We start from the raw sequence: 20,335 nt of genomic DNA, 5'->3' as shown, positions 1-20,335 counted from the left end.
AAAAGAATAGAATCACATTACTAAAAGCCTGAAAGAAGGCACATCATACTTGCCTTACAGAAATAAGCAGGATTTTATGGGAATACTATGAGCAACTGTACACCAACAAATTAGATAACCTAGATGAAATGAAAAAAAGTCATAGAAATATACAAACTGATGGAACTGACTGAAGGAGAAATAGAAGTTTTCATTGACCCTATACTAAGTAAATAGGTTACATTAGTAATTTAATAACTTCTCATAAAGAAAAGCCCAGGCTTAGATCTAAGGCTTCACCATTGAATTGTACAAAACATTTGAAGAAGACTTGATACCAATCAATACCAGGTTTTCACAAATAATTCTTCCAAAATATAGAAGGGGAAAGAACATTTCTTAATTCATTCTATGAGGCCAGTGTTACCCTGATATCAAAACCAAAGGTAACTAAAAAATACAACTATAGGCAAGTATTTCTTATAGACAAGTATATCTTATGAGTATGGATACAAAAATCTTCAATGAAACTCTAGCAACGGATTCAAGCAACTTATAAAATGGATTATACATCATTTTTAAGTGAGATTTTTCCCAGGAATACAAAGTTGGCTCAACAACTAAAAACCATTCAACATAATATGACATATTAATAAAATGGACAAAAACCACATGATCATCTCAATACATGAGGAAACATATATACTCTGCACTAGAAATCCAAAATTTTCTTAATTTGCCAGTAACTAGTGGCTATAACTTGTCCTGTCATTGTGAATAATAAAAGTTTTGATAATTGCAATTATTTGATTAAGTTATAAACCAATATAGTACCTGTTTCCATTTGCTTTTATATATACCAGCCTCAGGCTGTAGCTTTCAGATTCATCAGAACGCCTAAATTTTTTAAAAATTATTTTTGTTTTAACTGACAAATAAGTGTGTATACTTTTTGGGTACAATTAGATGTTTCAATAAATACATATATTGTATAATGATCAAATCTGTATTTAACATTTCCATTATCTTAAATATTTATCGTGTATTTGTGATGAGAACATTCAAAATCCTCTCTTCTGGCTATTTTGAAATATATCATACAATATTTTAAAAATATAATCAGTCTTCTGCACAATAGCACACCAGAACTTATTCCTTCTATCCAACTGTACCTTGTACCCATTAATCAATCTCCCTCCATTAACCAAGCTCTCTCCAGGCCCTCTCTCTTCTCCTTCCCCAGCCTCAGGTAACCGCCATTCTATTCTCTACTTTTATGATATATCTATTTTAGATTATGTGTATGAATGATACAATGCAACATTTGTCTTTCTGAGCCTTGCTCACTTCATTTAACATAAAGTCCTGCAATTTTATCCACATTGCCACAAATAATACGATTTCATTCTCTTTTTATGGCTGAATAGCATTCCATTGTGTGTGTGTGTGTGTGTGTGTGTGTGTGTGTGTGTGTGTGTGTGTTTATTACATAACATTTTCTTATTCATTCATTCATTGATGGACACTTGGATTGATTCCATATCTTGGCTGTTTTGAACAGTGCTAAAATAATAATTGAAGTATAGATATCTCTTGAACATATTCACTTGATTTATTTTGGGTGTATACCCAGTAGTGGAATTGCTGGATATTATGGTAATTCGGTTTTTAATTTTTTGAGGAAACTCCATACTTTTTTTCATACTGGCAGTACCAATTTGCATTCTCAGCAACAGTGTATAAGAAAGAGTTCCCCTTTCGTCTCATCTTTTCCAGCACTTGTTCTCTTTTGTCTTTTTGATAATAGTCATTCTAACCAGGGTGAGATGATATCGAATTGTGGTTTTGATTTGCATCTCTGTAATTATTAGCGATATTGGGCATTTTTTATATACCTGGAGGCCATTTGTATATCTTCTTTTGAGAGAAGTCTATTAAGGTCTTTTTCCCATTTTTAAAATCAGATTTTTTTATATTAAGTTATTTGAGTTCCTTAGATATACTGGATATTAACCCCTTATCAGATGTATACTTCGAAAATATTTTTCCCATTCTGTGTATTTTCTGTTCACTCTGTTGATTGTTTCACTTACTCTACAGAAGATTTTTAGTTTGATAAAATTCCATATCTCTACTTTGCTTTTAATGCCTGTGCTTTTGTATTGTTATCTAAAAGATCCTTGCCCAGATGACTAATGGCATGGAGAATTTCCCCTACATTTTCTTCTAGTAATTTTATAGCATTGGGTTTTACATTTAAGTCATTAATCCATTTTGATTCAATTTTTTATAGTGAGAGATAAGGGTTTAATATCATTCTTGTACATGTGGACATGCAGTTTTCTCAGCACCATGTTGAAGAGACAAGTGGGATTTATCCTAGGGATGCAAAAATGGTTGAAAACATACAAATGAATAAATGTGATACATGACATCAACAAAATGAAGGACAAAAAACACACGGTCATTTCAATAGATGAAGAAAATAATATTCAACATCTCTTCCTGATGAACGCTCTTAACTAATTAGGTATAGAAAAAGAATGTACCTCAACACAATAAAGGCCATATATGACAAACCTACAGCAAACATCATACTGAATGGAAAAGACTGAGAGCTCTTTTCTAAGATCTGAAACTGTGAAACAAGGCAAGGATACCCAGTCTCACCACTTCTCACAACTAGTGGTGAGAAGTCCTAGAGATACTAGAAGTCCTAGCCAGAGCAATTAGGCAAGAGAAAGAAATAAAAGGCATCCAAATTGGAAAGAAGGAAGTCAAATTGTCCCTGTTTGCAGATGACATAATCATATAAAAAATATATATATATATCCATACACATATACATATATGTGTATATATATGTGTGTGTGTGTATACATATATCCCTAAAGAACTAAACAAAAATTTGTTAGAATTAATGAAGAAAATAAGCAATGTGGAAGGATAGAAAATCCACATACAAAAGTCAGTACCATTTCTATATGCCAATAGTGAACTATTTGAAAAAAGAAAGTGATTCCATTTACAATAGCTACAGAACAATAAAATTCCTAGGAATAAATTTAACCAAGGAGGTAAAAGATCTCCACAATGAAAACTATAAACATTGATTAGAAAAACAGAGGAAGACACAAATAAATAGAAAGACATCTTGTGTTCATGGATTGGAAGAACTGATATTGTTAAAATGTTCATGCTACCTAAAGCAATCTACACATTCAATACGATTGCTATCAAAACACCAATGACATGCTTCTTGAAATAGAAAAAACATTCTAAAATTCATATGAAACCACAAAAGACCCCAAATCTCCAAAACCATACTGAGCAAAATGAATAAAGCTGGGGACATCACACTACCTGACTTCAAAATATACCACGAAGCTATAGTAACCAAAACAGCATGGTAGTGGCATAAAAACTGACACATAGAACAATGGAACATAAAAAGACACCTGCAATTGTATGTTTATCACAGCACTATTCACAATAGCAAAGTCATGGAATCAACCTAAATGTCCATCAGTGGATGACTGGATAAAGAAAATTGCTATATATATATTTACAAACACACAGACACCATGGAATACTACTCAGCCATAAAAAGGATGAAATCATGGTCTGCTGCACCATAGATGGAACTAGAGGCCACTATCCTAAGTGATATAGCTCATAAACTCAAATACCACATATTCTCACTTATAAGTGGGAGCCAAATAATGGATACACATGGATACAGAGAGTGGAATAATACACACTGGAGATTCCAAAAGGTGAGAGGGTATGAGGGGGTGAAGATTGAAAAAATACCTGTAGGGTGCAATGTTTCGTATTTGGGCAGTGGGTACACTAAAAGCTCAGACTTGTCCACTACACAATATATCAGTTTAACAAAACTGCACTTGTACTCTCCAAATCTATAAAAATAAAAAAAAACAGGAATAGAGAATACAGAAATAAACCTACATATTTACAGCCGACTGATTTTTGACAAAAGCACCAAAATACACATTAAGGGAAGGACAGTCTCTTCAACATATGGTGCTGGGAAATCTGGAGAATCCTTGGATTTTTACCATGTCCAAACCAAACTTAAGTTCCTTTCACTAAAATTCTTTGTGATCTCTATCTTGGTTTAGATCCTGTATTCTGGTTACCTACCTCCTCAACCTTATATCATATCCCTTTCCCCATTACATTGGCCTTCTGCCAGTTCCTAGAACTCTTTACCACATAGAAGACTTTGCATTTGCTGGTTTTGGGGGGTTGGGGAGGTTTAGTTGTTTTGTTATTATTTTGGCCTGAAATGTTTTCCGTCAAGCTCTTGCATGACTGACTCCTTCTCATTTCTTAATGTTTTAGATTAGAAACCACCCTCAGAGAGATCTTCTCTTATCACTGTATCTAATGACGCCCCTCCTCACCCTGTAACTCTACTTTATTTTCTTCATAGCATGCATCACTCTGTTACTATATTATTTATTTACTTGTTTATTGTCTGTCTTTTCTCACTAGACTGTAAGCTCAATGAGGTGATGAGGCCTCAGATGTTTTATGACCGCTGTATCTTCACTATCTAATATGATGCCTTGATATTTGTTGAACGGGTAACTGATTAAATCAATTAATCAAGCAAGTGGTTTCTGACAATATTTCAAAAGAAATGCTTTCTCATTTGTGCTAACATGGCAAGATTGTTTGTTACTTCCTTTTTTCCTGGGGTCTGTTACATACCAAGGCTCAGATAACAGAAGGAGGCATTTTGCTAAGCAACTAAAGACAAGGAGTTGCTTTTGCCATTATAGCATTATAGCTCTTATGAAATATATTGAGGGGCCCATTCAGCGAGTGCAAAAGTTCTAATTGTCAGGTAGATATCCTTTCTTCAGGAACCAGTCCCTCCACCCTACCCCAGCTCCTCCATGAAAATAGAATGATTGGAATTGAGATGAGGGGGCAGTTTTATAGGAGAGAAGCTGAGGAATTAAAGGAGCCCAAATCCATGGAAGAAGGAAAGCAGAAGGAGGTCTAACTGGGAAGAATTCTGCTCCCCAGTGGGTGAATAAATTCCATCATTATCCATGTACTTGGAAAAGCTACAATGTTAGGATCATGTAGAATCTTTTTAAAATGTCCTCTTTCCTTTCTTAACCACCATGAGAAGTCAAAAATTATAATCATTTCTACTTCTGAAATCGCTCTGTCCCACTCAGTTCAACCCACTGTCTAGTATATTATGCCTATGGGTCACTGACACCAAAAGGCATTGTGATGACCTTTTAAATACTGTCTTGGCTTCAGTTTCACTCTTTTCCACCAGCCATCCTTACGGCAGCTAGGGTGATCCTTCCCAAGCTTATATCTGGTCATGTCATCTCTCTCCTTTAGGCATGTCCACAACTCGTTGTGTGTACACACATGTATGTACACACGTGCGTATTCCAACAGAGGTTCCCACTTGCCCATTAGAAGTTTCTTCTGGGGACTATATAATAAAAACAAGAAATCCAGGACTGCAAAAACCCTTAGTTCTTAGGGTAGGCAATTTGGATTTTTTTTTTTTTTTTTTTTTTTGAGACAAAGGCCTTGCTCTATTGCCTGGGCTGGAGTGCAGTGGTTCAATCACAGCTCACTGTAGCCTTGAACTCCAGGGCTTAATTGATTCTCCTGCCTCAGCCTCCTGAGCAGCTGGGGCTACAGGCGTGTGCCACCATGCCCAGCTAATTTTTAATTTTTTTTGCAGAGACGGTTTCTTTCTATGTTGCCCAGGTTGTTCTCAAACTCTTGGCCCCATGCAATCCTCCTGCATTGGCCTTCCAAGGTGCTGGGATTACAACATAAGCCACTGCACCCAGACTAACTTGGATATTTTATGCTATTTATTAAGCTTCCTTCTGGCCTGTGACTCCAGTGATACTATTAATTCCTTCACCGCTCCGTGTGCTCACATAGTTTTTGCCTTGGCTATGTTGTTCTTTTGCTAGGAATGTCCTTCTTTCACCTACTAAAGGTGGCCTCATCTTCCGAGTATCATTTACTTTAAGAATCCTTCTGTAACACCCCACTCTGAGCAGGAGTAATAGTGCTCACCTCTGGTTTTACTTAACACTTGTGTTTATTTTACTAGTGTGCATACTCCTATATTCCAAATTGCATGACAGCCATTGTGCTTTCTCTGTCTCCCCGAGTAAATTGTGGGCTTCCTGATGTGATGGTGGCTACTGTGCCTTCACAGAGTTTGTTTACCAGTACAGGTCAGGCTCCAAGCAGACACTCAATCGAGTAGTTTTCAACTTGTTTTTGTTTTTATTATTTTTTTAAATTCACATCTTCTTCTTCCACTTATTCATGTCTTTCCTGCTTTGCCCTCTATCTTATGAGAAGAGGGTATTTTTTTCTCCTCAAATCCCTCTGTTCCCATATATTATTGCCAAAGAAATTAAATCGTTGCTTTTTGCATGAAGTAAGTTGCTAGTCTGGAGAAGTGCATTTTCTGAGATACCGATAGCTACACAGTTTGTTGTCACATCTGCCTTAGGGTCTGCTTGGATTTTCAGGGTGAATATTCAGGGTTATCTGTGCCAGGTACTCAGCTTAAGTTAAGAGATCCAGCAAGAAATTCATTTTCTTTTTTAGGGGTGGAAACAAAATCTTCCATTGCTTACTCTTTCCCTGAACGAACCTGTTCTAGTTTTTACACTGTCAAAATCTTGGGTAGATTGGATAGAACATGACACTATCTTTAAACAAAAAGTGTTACAACCATCTGAATAGCAAAGGTAAGAAGACCTATACAGATGGTTCCCTGCTTAGGAGTAGGGGTACCCCAAGCATATGTACTAAAGATAAAAGACTCTGGGGAAAAATGAGAGCACAAGGGTCTTGTGAAATCACATTTCACTGACCGTATTATGACTGCCTCATATAATATCAGTATAAATTTTAGGTAAGGGTATGAGAAGGGTTCTGAGAAGATTTTCCTTTCTTCTTGGTGATAATAGTTTAAAGGTCCACAAATCACGCTGAGAGCCCTAGATATCCCATAAGTGGAAGAGGATGCTTTGTTTTTAAGGTGGAATTATAAGGAATCATAGCCATCTATAGGAGAAAGTCTCTAGACCATAGGTTATAAATTGGGAGCTTCAGGTGTGACTTGTTTGATCCATACACAGTTTACAACTTTTAAAATTATTTGCTAAGATTTTAAATTTGGGAGATGTCATATAAAATTCCACATTTGCTTATTATTTCACAAAATCAGAAGACTGACAACACACTGGGCTCAAATCCTACATGGCTTCAATCAATCGAGGCCAAATAGTGACCATGCCTTGTAGATGAGGATATGCTTTCCCTTTCCTCATAACCTCCATCACTTTCACCTTGCTCCCTGAAAAGGGAGTATAATATCAGTTGCCAGTAATCATCTCACTTGCACTTTTGTTTTACTTACAAGAGAATTAAGAGCTCCCGGTAGAAATGAGGAAAATGAAAGCGTTCTTGTATCATATCTATCAATTTTTTTAAAAAATTAAGACATGCTGAGATGGCTATATTTTAAACAAGATGGGAGAGTTTACATTTTCTTAAAGAAATAAAGGATATTTTCACATCTTTAAGCACACAAAGTATGCTTTTGTTGAAAACATAAAACTTCATATATCAAAATTATGCTATTCGTTACAAAAAACTATGATTTATATATAGAAAAAATGCACAATGAAAATATTAATTAAAAAACATTGAAAGTTAGGTTTTGTGCTTCAATGCATACACTAAATGTTATTGCTAGAAAATGTGGTTATGCTTTCAGCAACAAACCTTTATAGGCATCAAAATATTTCATAGATACCAAACTTGTAAAAAAAAAAGTCTATTAATTGCATCAGAAATTATGTGTCCAACTAGAAATATTGTTGTTGTTGTGTTGAAGAAATGACTGAGACTATATACAAGGCAAATTATGTGGAAAAGTTAAACTTCCTGTGATATTTTCCTTTGCAGCTTATGAGAGCACAGATAAAAAATACCATAGAGTTATGAATATTTGTTCATGATGCCAATGAGAATTTTGATGTGATTGGAGAAATTTTTAGCATGTTGCTCATTACAAACAAAGCAGGAAATGACTTATTTAGGTGTATTGAAAAAGTTTTAAAAAGTGTAATGTAAGCAGATCACAATTAGTACTCATGAATAGCTGTTAATGTCAGACTTGTGAAATGTATATCCAATGTTGCAAAGTTTTGCAGGGACCCAGCATTTATATTTGTTTATTGGCAGATTCACCAGAAATTATTTGCTTTGTGGTAGAAGGTTTAAATAGCATATATTAGGGGTATAGTAGTTGCCACCATGAGCTGGAGGAACCCCTCTTCCCCTCTGGCTTGAACAACAGGCAGCTCAAAACTTGAAGGAACAGGGTATACAGTATGCGGTCAGCTTCCCTTTATGAGCCTGGGTGCCTGAGTTAGGGCAAGTACTCACCCTAGATATAAAATCCATGGTGGAAAGAGTTAATCATGTCAGGGAAGGAATCAACTCATTTCTTTAATATACTGACTAAAGTTAAATAACCCCACCTCATTTCTGACCATTTCCCTTACTCACGCCCCTGTTAATCTATACAAATTCTGTACTTGACATTGGAATTCTAAATACAAGCCTTGACATTAATGCTGATGCAAAAGAAAAGGTGTCAGGTGTCTTGTTTGCATATCAAAATGATAATAAGTTACGAAAGAAAATCAATTATTGTAATTTTAATTTGGAATTTTTCTTTTTTAACTTAAAATATCACTAGTTTGAATTTTTGCTTTCTCTGATATGCTCACCCCATAATTAATTAAATTTGTACTACTTTTCTGCTGGCTTATTTTTCTTATAATTAGCCTCATTTACTTATTCAAGGTACCTCTGTGTTAGTCTGTTTTGCTTTGCTGTGAAGGAATACCTGAAGCTAGGTAAATTATAAAGAAAAGAGTCTTATTTGGTTCATGGTTGTGGGGGGCTGTACAAGAAGCATGGAGCCAGCATCTGCATTTTGTAAGGACCTCAGGAAGCTCTTATTCATGGTGAAAGGCAAAGCAAGCCAGCGTGTCACATGAAAAGAGGAAGCAAAAGAGAGAAGGCGGTGCAAGGCTCCTTTAAAACAATCAGATAGCCTGTGAACTAACACAGCAAGAATTCACTCATTACTGGAGGGGGGTGGCACCAAGCCATTTGTGAGGAATCTGCCTCCATGACTCAAACACCTCCCACTGTGCCCCACTTCCAACACTGGGGTTTGCATTTTAACATAAGAATTGGAGGGGTCAAATATCCAAATTTTGTCAACCTCTATGGCTCCTGTAGGCATTTGAGTCTGTGACATCTACATGAGATAATATTTTAGCCATTCCTCCCCCTGCCCCTACTGTCTACTGTCCAACAGAAGAAAAAGTTGATTGGCAGTCTAGAAGACAGTCATTGAAGTATGAGAACACTTTGGGTTCATTTCTATGTACACAGCATATACTACAGTAGCTATTCAATGAGAGTTTATTGGATGGATGGCTGGATGGATGGACGGATGGATGTACTTCAGTTGAAGACAGACCACATACCCAGGACTCTTTGAAGATGGAAGTTTTATTTCGATCTCATTTGAGTTTAGTGTCAAGGGCAATCATTCTCCATTTCCTTCAACTTCTCTTTATTGACCCTTCTCTGCCTTAGATGCCTATACAACAGCTGAAGTGGTTTATTCTTGGACTCTCGGAAAGAACAAATCCGTGGAAGTGGCACAGGATGGTTCTCGCTTGAACCAGTATGACCTGCTGGGCCATGTTGTTGGGACAGAGATAATCCGGTCTAGTACAGGTATTTAACTTATTTTATTTAATAAAACATTTCTGTAACCTATACCACATGCCAGTCACTGTTCTAAGTGCTTATAACTTATTTAATCTTCAAAACAATGTTGTGACAAAGATAGTATTATCATGAGAAAACTGAGGTGTATAAAAGTTCAGTAATTTGCTCCTTGTCACAGTTATGCAATGGCAAAATGAAAATGAACACTTGTCAGATTGGATCCCAAGACCATCCTCTTAACCACGATTGCCTGCTGCCTCTTGGAGAGTGGTGCAGAAGGTGAAGGGCATTAGGGCTAAAGTATGAGAAGAGAAAGCAGATGAAGGCCATGGTGGGGGAAGAGCTGAGCTTTGTTCCTAAAGATTTCATTAAAATAATTGCTTAACTCAGCCTGTGCTGAGGTGGCACATTAACTAATCCCAGAAAAGGTCAAGCACACAGCCAGGATGTCCAGGGAGTAGCCATGGAATTATTTTCTTAAGGGGATCACGTAACTCAGAAAAAAGCTTGGTTGGCAAAACCTGCTAGGTTTTATCAATGGCTAACTCTTGGATATTGACAAATGAAACTAGAGTTTTGTTCTGTGGCCTTAAGTCTGTCCATTTGGAAATGGCCCCTGAGCAGTTCAAGAGGCCTGAGGAACGATATATTCTGGATCTCAACTAATCTTTTTTTTTTTTTTTAATTATACTTTAAGTTTTAGGGTACATGTGCACATTGTGCAGGTTAGTTACATATGTATACATGTGCCATGCTGGTGCGCTGCACCCACTAACTCGTCAAAATGGAGTATATGCTGGGGCCCACATATCACATAATATTTTTTTGGTATGAAATGATAGAAGCTTTCAACGTTAATTTTCAAGCGACACTTGTCTCTGTGAATCCACAATTATACATGTCCTTTTATCTCATTATCTAGACATACACTGTTCCCTCTTGTGATATCACAGTCTGTTATCTCCTCTGCCCCCTGTTTTCCCTCCACCTCAGAATCAGGGGAGGGTGCCTAAAAAAATCAACATTTGAAATGGAATTGAAGGACAAACAGGATTTAGAGATCTAGAATTAGTGTGGGGAAAGGCTATTCTTGACAAAGGCAATACTGAGATGTCGAAAGTCCAGAAGTATGAGAGAGCATGGCCTGTTAGGGAAACTGAAAGCTGTTCAGAGTAAGATGCAGAAGAGATAGGGAGTATAGGGCTGCAGGGGTGGGTGGGCTGTTCCATGGGGTCCTGGCATCATGTATGGCAGGCCTCCGGCTGGACCAGTCCAAGTGGCACAGGCAGGCAAGGTGTGGCTGGCCCTAATCTGAAGAATTCCCTCCTTCCAGTGGGTGAGCATTGCTGCTGGGGTCAAGTGCCTGGCTTTGGCAGAAGCAGTAGAGGTGGCTGGCGGTGGGAGTGTCTGGGCCACCTGGGCCCTGTCCCTGTGTCCCAGGAGCGCTCCTGGCCATCGTGCATTGGCTTACCTGGGCCACTGTGTGGCCAGGGCTCAGAGCACTGGGAGTGTGGGCAGAGCCAGACAGGGACCCGTCCCTGGCTCACTGTGCTGAAGGTGAAGCAGGGGCATTGACATACTTTTCCTGCACTGGCTGCACAGGTACTGCCAGCCTCTTTAGAGCCCTGATCCTGGGACTATGCAAGCAAGGAGGGAGAGGAGCCATTTGCAGGTTTCACACACCCTCCTGTCCCCTCACGTCTCCACTGGACCCCTTACATGTGTGAGCAGAGAAGCCGGCCTCCTGCTTCAAGAGGTGCCACCACCAATGCCACTGCCTGGTTTCCCCTCCCTTCCCCACCCCAACTTAAGGGAAAAGAGGGGGCCCCAGGAGGAGGCTGAGGCTGCAGCATCACGTAGCCCAAAGCGGTGCACTGCACAGCTGGGCCCTAGAGGCTGAAGGCCCACCCTTGCTGCTGCAGGGATTTCCTCCTCAGAGTGAGCAAGCAAGAGAAGTCCCTGTATCTGTTCACTCCCCTCACCTCCCCGTCTGTCCTGGGCACTGCCCACCTGGCATCAGCTCTTGAGACCAATCCTTGGCTGCCCAATCAGACCCCACTCCCACTTCATTTTGGTAAACCGCGGTTGGTGTCATCTTTAGCACACAGAAGATACACGTTCATAACAGGAAAATTAGAAATACATGGAGGAGCAAATGTTGGAAATTAAAATACTTTTTGTTTCCACTTTCTAGAAATATCTTAGAAGATTTTGGTACATTAACTGATTGTTTTACATTCAGTATTTAAGACGGTTCCCTTTGCATTTTCTGTATAAATATGTTTTTATATAAATGGGGCCATAGTATTGATACTGTTTTATAAGCTAATTTTTATTTAATTTTATATTATAAATGTGTTTTCATGTCACTAAATGCACATAATCCAGGTAAAATGTACACAAGATTTAGTAAAATATGTTAGCAATTAGAATGAACACACCACACATTTATTATTACTTGTTTTGGTTACTTAAAAAAAAAGTGAAAAGCCTTCCTGTCAGGCCAGAGCATAGTTGACAATGATGATAATCCCTGTTGTCACTAGGAAGTGTAGCATTTCATTGTGAAACTCAGTAAAATAGTATCTCTTTTTTGGTAATGTCCTCATATAGATGGATCACAATCTATTTAAACAATCATCCACTATTATATTCTGTGTTTTAATGCTATAAACAACACTGTAAAGACCCTTCTTTTCCCTATAGCATTTTGCTCCTGTTTAAGTATCCGCCTAAGATACAGACAGGATATTGAGATTGCTATTTCAGAAAGTAGACACATTAAAAAAAATTGATACATATTGACAAACTGCTGTTCTGAAAGGTTAAACAATTCACAGTCCTATTATCAGTGATGAGCATGCCAATTTCCCCTCACCCTTGCCAACACAGGTATCATGGGTTGAATTGTGTCCCCTGAAAAGATATGTTGAAGTCCTAATCCCCAGTACTGCAAAATGTGACCTTATTTGGAAACAGGGTCACTGCAGATGTAATTAGTTAAGATAAGGTCATACTGCAGTGGAGGGGGCCCTAATCCAGTATGACTGGTGTCCTTATAAAAAGGGGAAATTTGGACATAGAGACACACACACACGCGTGCGTGCACATGGAGAACACCATGTGAATATGAAGGCAGAGATTGGGGTGATGCTTCTATAAATTGAGAAACACCAAAGATTGTGAGAAAACAACTTGAAACTGGGAAGAGGCAAGGAAGGATTTCCCTACAATTTTCAGAGGGAGTATAGCTCTGCTGACCCCTCAATATCAGACTTCCAGCCTCCAGAACTGTGAAAGAATACATTTGTTTTGTTTTAACCCATCCAGGGTGTAGTACTTTGTTATGGCAGCCCTAGGAAAATAATGCAACAAGATATTGTCATTCTTGTTTTCTTACTGTTTATCAAAGTAATATATGGGTATAGTGGTAGAATTACTAATGATCAATTTTTGAGCATGTAATATGTGCAAAGCATTTCCCTGAGGGCATGTATTAACTCACTTAAACCTTGAACAACAGTTTGAGGTGGGTGGTGGTATTATGTGAGGTTTATAGATAAGGAAATCGAGGCTCAGACAGATTAAATAATTTTCTCAGGGTCACACAGTTGGTAAGTGGTAGAGCAAGATTTGGAAACAAGGCAGCAAACTTGCTCCAGAGTCTATAAACATAATAACTACATGGATCACTCCCTTTTTACTTTGCATCTAGAAGGAAGGATGTAAGGAAAGAAGGAAGGCAGGAAGAAAGGCAGGGAGGGAGGGAAGGAGGAAAGAAAAGAAAATTAAAAAATCAAATAACAGAAAGGTATATACTGAAAAGGAGCAGTTCCCATTTTAACCACTTATGTTTTACTTCTGGTGGTTCTCTCCATAGTTCTAAATAATGTGCTTATACTGCTATTTTTCACCTTTAGAGATGAAATATTGATTCCCTACTCTAAGGTATTGAGTGCTTATCTCACTTCCATTGCCCCTACCTCTCCTTTCCTCCAAGTATTGATAGCTGGATCAAATAGTTAGCTATATTTATTGATCTATCAACCCTTCTGTCCTCATATCCTCACCTTCTTTCTTCCAACTTCTGCCAACTAAAAGTTTGCTTTCATTGTAAAAACAGATTAAAATATACACTCAGTTCTTGCGGTAGGGAGAATAGTGGCCCCCCAAAGATGTCCACATTCTATTCCGTAGAACCTGTGAACATGTTAGGTTACATGGAAAGGGGGGATTAAGGTGCCTAATCAGCTGATTTCAAAATAGATTATTCTGGATTATTCAAGTGGGCATAATGTAACCATGAGAGTCCTTATAAAGGAGAGGCAAGAAGACCAGAGTCAAAAAGAAAATGAGTAGAAGATATTTTACAGCTGGCTTGAAAGATGACAAATGGGGCCACAAGCCCAGAAATGTGGGCTACCCAGAGAAGCCAAAAAGGCGAGAAAACCTATTCTTCCCTGGAGTCACCAGAAGTGAAGGCAACCCCACCTACATCCTGATTTTAGCCCAGTGAGACCCGTTTTAGACTTCTGACCTTCAGAAGTATCAGAGTATAAATGTGTGCTGTTTTAAGCCAACAAGTATGGGGTAATTTGATAAAGTACCAATAAATAGAAAACTAATACTGTTATATGCCCCTAATTAAGCTTTCAATACTTTCTCTATAGATTGATTTAAAAAGCTCAAAACCAGCAAGGGACATTTGTATTACTATGACTGTATGAATACTGTCTTTTGTTGGGATTGCATTTCTTGTTTAAGGGCCTACCACCCACTTAAATTTCCCTAGTTTTCTGTAGAAAGACCCTTCAGAGTATTTTAGATAAAGGCACTCAGGTTATCTTTCTTTTGACTGGGAGAGTAAACACGCTGATACAGTCATTGTGCCTATGGAAGTAGGGCTTGTAACTTTTCCAAGTTCAGATCTGCAGGAAATGTCCCTATTTTCCATTCCCATTCTTGAGACCCTCTCCCTTTGTCCCTGCAGCCTCCAGGTCTGTGTCCCCTCTGGGCATTGCCAGCAGGGACCTCCCTTGTAAGCTGAGCTCCCTCTGCTGCTTCTCATCTACACTGAGGCCTGCTTTCTCCATCAGCACTTTCTGAATTCCAAAATTCTCTTGAGCTCTTTCATTCATTCTTTCCTGTTGTTTTCTTTCTTATGGGTTTATTCTATTTTACTGTCTTCACTGGTACTTGATGAAGTCTTAAGAGAAAGAGGAGGTAAATGTTGCTGCTCAGTCTGCTATATGAATTGGACATCTTTCCAACTTTTTACCTACATTTTTTAGGAACTGCATTATTTCCATTTTTAAAATTTACATCTCGAATATAATCTGGAGTTTTATTTTTGGTTTGCACTTTGAGGTAACCAAATGTACCAGTATCCACGAGTGAATAATTGAGTGTTTCCTCATTGATATGAGATGCTTCTTTTATCATATACTAAATTCACATGTGTGCACATGCATACACATACAAACGCATAAATGTGTGTCTATATTTATTATTCTTTTTCATTGTTGTCTCTCTATTCTTTATATGTATCACATTATTTTAATTATCGTAGATACATGTTTTCAAACTGTGTATATATACACACACACACATAGTCTTTCTAGGAAGATACACAAGAGGCTGTTAATTGTAGTTACCTAAAGGAAGGAGATGTGAAATGGGTAATTTGGGGCAGATGTGGGAGGGAGACATTTTGCTGCACATACTTTTATACCTATTGATTTAGGAACCATATAAACATTATTACCTTACATATATATGTATTGTTTTTATTGTGACCATAAATTATGGGCATTCCTTTCTAAATTCTTCATACACTCTTCCATGTAGGGTCTAGAATATGAATGGAAATCTGGGCCAGAGAAAGGACCCACAATCCGTGGATGTTCTGATTGGTATGGCTGGCTTTCTCTCCAAATGCTGTCAGTCCTCAGTATGAACTAGCTTCATGCAGAGGCCGTCTGCTTTTTGCTCCAGATTCAAACATGTATTAAATAAATGAATGAAATTCCTCAAAGTCTGTGGCTAGTTGTTGACACCATCCCCTATTTTCCCTAATTTGGTGAATTATTACATTAATTTTCTAAAAGGATAGTTTGGATGTATGATCCTTATATATCCATCTTTCCTAGAAATTTGATCATTTGTTAGAATGACAGTTTTATTATTATTGTCATTGTACATATTATTTCTTTAGATGTGTAGCATAGGTAAGTAAAGATAATGCATAAAACAGGACATAAAGAAAAATCAGAGAGATGGAGATAAAAAGAAAACAGGAGGCAAGATAAAGAACAAGGAGTAGAGATAGAGAGAGGGAAAAATACCCAAGATAGATTTAAGAAAATATATCCACTTACTTTTTTATGATGAGTTAATTTGCCAAGCTAAAAAATCCTCTGTGTTTTTCAAAACCTTAGAAACTAGCTAAGTTCTGAATGTGTTTTACATTCTATTATCAAATATTTCATATTTAACACAGATGGAGTTTAATAGGCTGAAGTGCAAAGGCAGGAGAAAATTCCCCCAAATCACTTAAAGGGCCATCCTTCATAATAAGAAAGACAGAGAGACACAGCAATAGGGGCAAGGAGGGAGAGAATCTAACAAATCCACTTCAGGAAAATATAGTCAGTTACGTAAAACATTATTTAGCTAAACTGTTCTGCGTTTCTGATACATAGATAATAACTAATTTATGAATACATATGCATTGTGTGTTTTATATTGTACCCTTGAATATTTCATATACAACACACAACACAGATGGTACATAATGAGCTTAATAAGCTGGGACAAAAGGGTGGAGGTGGGATGGAGGGAATTGTGAAAATCTTCCAATTTGATTAAAGTTTCAGTTCTCTCTTTGGCAGAGAAGAAGATATATAGAGATGGAAAATATCAGAGTTGTGTTTAAGAAAACTGATTAAGTTAATTGACATAATAAATTAATTTGCTAAGCTTTCTAAAAGTCCACTTGTAAGTTCCACCCATAGAAATGATCTAAGTTGTGAATACTTGTGAATATACAAAAGTGTCTTTCCATCGTCCCTTTGACAATTTCACACTGGATCCAGATAGTCTCCAATACAAGGACAGAAACCAGGGAAATCTTCGCAACCTAGGTGTCGGTTCTTACTAAAGAGAATTCCTTTCACCTCTCCAGAAGACAGACAACAAGACAGAATGAGAAAGAAAGAAGTATAGAAAAGGAGAGGATTGAGGAAAATCAATGTGTTCAACCATTTTGAGTCAGTTATTCAAAACAAATGGTTGATTTGGTAATCTTTTGAAAAGTCCATTTGCTTTGCCTTTTAGATCCACAGAATGTAATTAATTTATGAATGTTTATTACATCTTTTATATATTAAATATTTCACATGATCAGAGATAGGATTAATAGGTAGCGTTTGGAAATGTGAGATGGTAAAGAGGGAGAATTGCATAAGCTAATCAAAGTCCAACTCTCATGAAAAACAAATCCCCAATGCCTTCTCAGTGGGGAGAGAGTGAAGGAAAGGGAAAGGACAGAAAGAAGTAGAGATGCACACAGACAGAAGATAAAACAAAGAAAGAAAAAAATGGAAAAAAAGAAGCAGAGAGAAAGAAAAGAGATGGGAACTCCAAAGTTGTAATTTTTAATTTGCTAAATTAAAAATAAGCCTACTTGTATTTTTTGTGTTCACATAAACAAGCTAAGATGTGAATACATATTCAATAAGGGTTGTATATTGAGCCTTGGATGACCAGATGGTGCTTCCTAGGTTTAGGTACAAGGGAGTGGGTAGAGTAGAAAAGTGGGAAATTGCCTCATTTGGGAATCCTGCCAAAACCAAATGTGGGTGGAGGAAGAGAGGTGAAAAATAAGAAGCTCTGATAAGAGTGCTATTAGAGCAGGCATATCGCAAGGGTCTTTGGGGACTATTTTGGGGAATCTGGCTTTTACTCTTTGAGAGATGGTAAACCATTGGATAGTTTTGAACAGAAGACAGACAAGATCTGACTTACGTTTTAATAAGATAATTTCTGGCAGCTGTACTATGAATGCATTGAAGAGGAGTCAAGGACAGAGCAAGGAGACCAGTTAGAAAGCTATTATAGTACTCTAGGTGAGACATGATGGTGGCTTAGACCAGGGTGGTAGCAGTAGAGGTGGTGAGAAGTGGTCAAATTATGGAAATATTTTGGAGAAAGAACTGGAAGAGTTGGCTGATTGATTGATTTTGTGTGTGTTATGTGTGTGTGTGTGTAAATGTGTGAGACAGAAAGGAGGGAGGGAAGGAGAGCAAGTGAGAGAGAGAGCAACAGAACACGGTGGGGTTGAGAAGTCAGTGGAAAGTCTCTTGGGGGAGCCATTTTGAATGGGTGTTGGGGATGGGGAGAGTGAAAACCAAAATCTTGATTTTTCATGTTAAGTCAAGATGCCTATTAGATCCCCAAGTAGTGATGTCTAATATATAAATCTTAGAGTTGAGTAGAGAATCTTTAGGCTCCTATAATAAAGTACCACAAACTGTGCAACTTAACAGAAATGTGTCTCACAGTTAAGGCTAGAAGTCTCAAATCAAAGCATTAAGAAGGTTAGTTCTTTCTAGAGATTCTGAGGGGGAAAATCTGTCCCTTGCCTCTCCCTAGTTTCTGGTGGTGGCTGTAATCTTTGGCATTCCTTGGCTTGCAGCTGCACCACTCCAATCTCCGCTTGTTTTTTGCTTTTTTTTTTTTTTTTTTTTTGAGACAGAGTCTCGCCTGTTGCCCAGGCTGGAGTGCAGTGGCGTGATCTTGGCTCACTGCCAGCTCCGCCTCCCGGGTTCACGCCATTTTCCTGCCTCAGCCTCCCTAGTAGCTGGGACTACAGGTGCCCGCCACCACACGCGGCTAATATTTTGTATTTTTAGTAGAGATGGGGTTTCACCGTGTTAGCCAGGATGGTCTCGATCTCCTGACCTCATGATCCACCCACCTCGGCCTCCCAAAGTGCTGGGATTACAGGCAGGCTTGAGCCACCGCGCCCAGCCCTCTGCCTGCTTTTTACGTATCCTTCTCCCTGTGTGTCTGTGTTTTCACATGGTGCTCTCTTCTAAGGATACTAGTCATGTTGGATGAGGGGCCCACCCTACTCCAGTACGGCATGACCTCATCTTAACTAACTACATCTGCAATAACACTATTTCCAAACAAGGCCACGGTCTGAGGTAACAGGGGCTAAGGCTTCAGCATATCTTTTTGAGGGACACAATTCAACCCATAACAAGTAGGAAGCCCAGGTAGAAGTTATACACTGGGGAGTTATTAGAGTTTAAGGTATTAAAGACACAGGCTGGATGAGAGTTGCTGATGTCTGAGTGAGACAGAAAAAAGAAGTGCAAGTACAGAGCTCTGACATCCTCCAGTGTTTAGAAATTAAAAGGGACAGCAAAGGAGACTTAGGAGGAATGGTCTGTGAAGTAGGAGAGAAACCAGAAAAGCATCATGGCCTAGAGGGTCTGTGAAGAGAGTGATTACAAGAGGGAAGAAGGATCAACTGCATAAAATGCTGCTAACAAATCCAGTAAGAGGGAGAATTGACTAATACATTTAGCAACATGGGGTAATTATTAGTACCTATCTCACAGAACTGTTAGGAGGATATAACGTTAACAATCCACAGACACTCAGAAAATATTTTGGCACACAGTAAAAGTGCAGTAAGTGCTCACTCTTATTTTAGGAGTGGGATAACATAGGTCAGTCCACATTCTGCTATGTGAACTTTTGGGTCTAGCCAAGTAAGTACATTAGAACAGCGGAGCATAATGGTTAAAAAGCATAAACTGTGGACAACCTACCTGGGCTTGACTTTGGGCTTTACTAATTACTAGCTGTGTAACCTTATGCAAGTTGCTCCATCTCTCCTTGCCTCAGTTTCTTGAGCTATAAAATGAGGATAACAATAGTACCTACCTCATAGGGTTCCTGTGAAGATTAAATATTTTTATAATGTTAAAGTGCTAAATGAGTGCCTATCACATAGCAAATGCTGTAGAAGAGATTTTTATTATTATTTAAATGAGAACATTAATTTACTTGAATGAATTGTGTTAAAATTGTTCTGAGCAAGCTGTATTGGTACACTGATAGCATTGTTTTTTCACACACACACAAAAAACACACTATTTTGTGATTATTAAAGGGCTCTAGTTATATGAACTTGGGAGATGCTGGAATATTGAATATAAAATTAAAGAGCTTTGTGAATTGAATTGGGGCCCAACTTGATTTAGCAATGTTTATGTAGCTACATACTGCCTAATTTTATTCTCTCTTTAGGAGAATATGTCGTCATGACAACCCACTTCCATCTCAAGCGAAAAATTGGCTACTTTGTGATCCAGACCTACTTGCCATGTATCATGACTGTCATTCTGTCACAAGTGTCGTTCTGGCTCAATAGAGAGTCTGTTCCTGCCCGTACGGTCTTTGGTGAGTGATAATTTATGGAGCG

The 20,335-nt window shown here is 38.1% G+C and overlaps 1 protein-coding gene across 1 annotated transcript in view; it reads left to right on the top strand.

The window, feature by feature from the left end:
- GABRA3 (gamma-aminobutyric acid type A receptor subunit alpha3) overlaps positions 1–20,335 on the top strand; it is a 274,967-nt gene that overhangs the window by 223,169 nt on the left and 31,463 nt on the right. Inside the window, exons 7-8 of the mRNA XM_019019216.4 lie at positions 9,700–9,843; positions 20,161–20,313. Coding sequence (XP_018874761.1) covers positions 9,700–9,843; positions 20,161–20,313 — 297 coding nt within the window. The remainder of the gene's footprint in view (positions 1–9,699; positions 9,844–20,160; positions 20,314–20,335) is intronic.

The sequence above is a fragment of the Gorilla gorilla genome, chromosome X, assembly GCF_029281585.2.
Source record: "Gorilla gorilla gorilla isolate KB3781 chromosome X, NHGRI_mGorGor1-v2.1_pri, whole genome shotgun sequence".
In the NCBI taxonomy this organism is placed as follows: Eukaryota; Metazoa; Chordata; class Mammalia; order Primates; family Hominidae; genus Gorilla; species Gorilla gorilla.
This window is presented reverse-complemented; position numbering and strand designations above follow the sequence as displayed.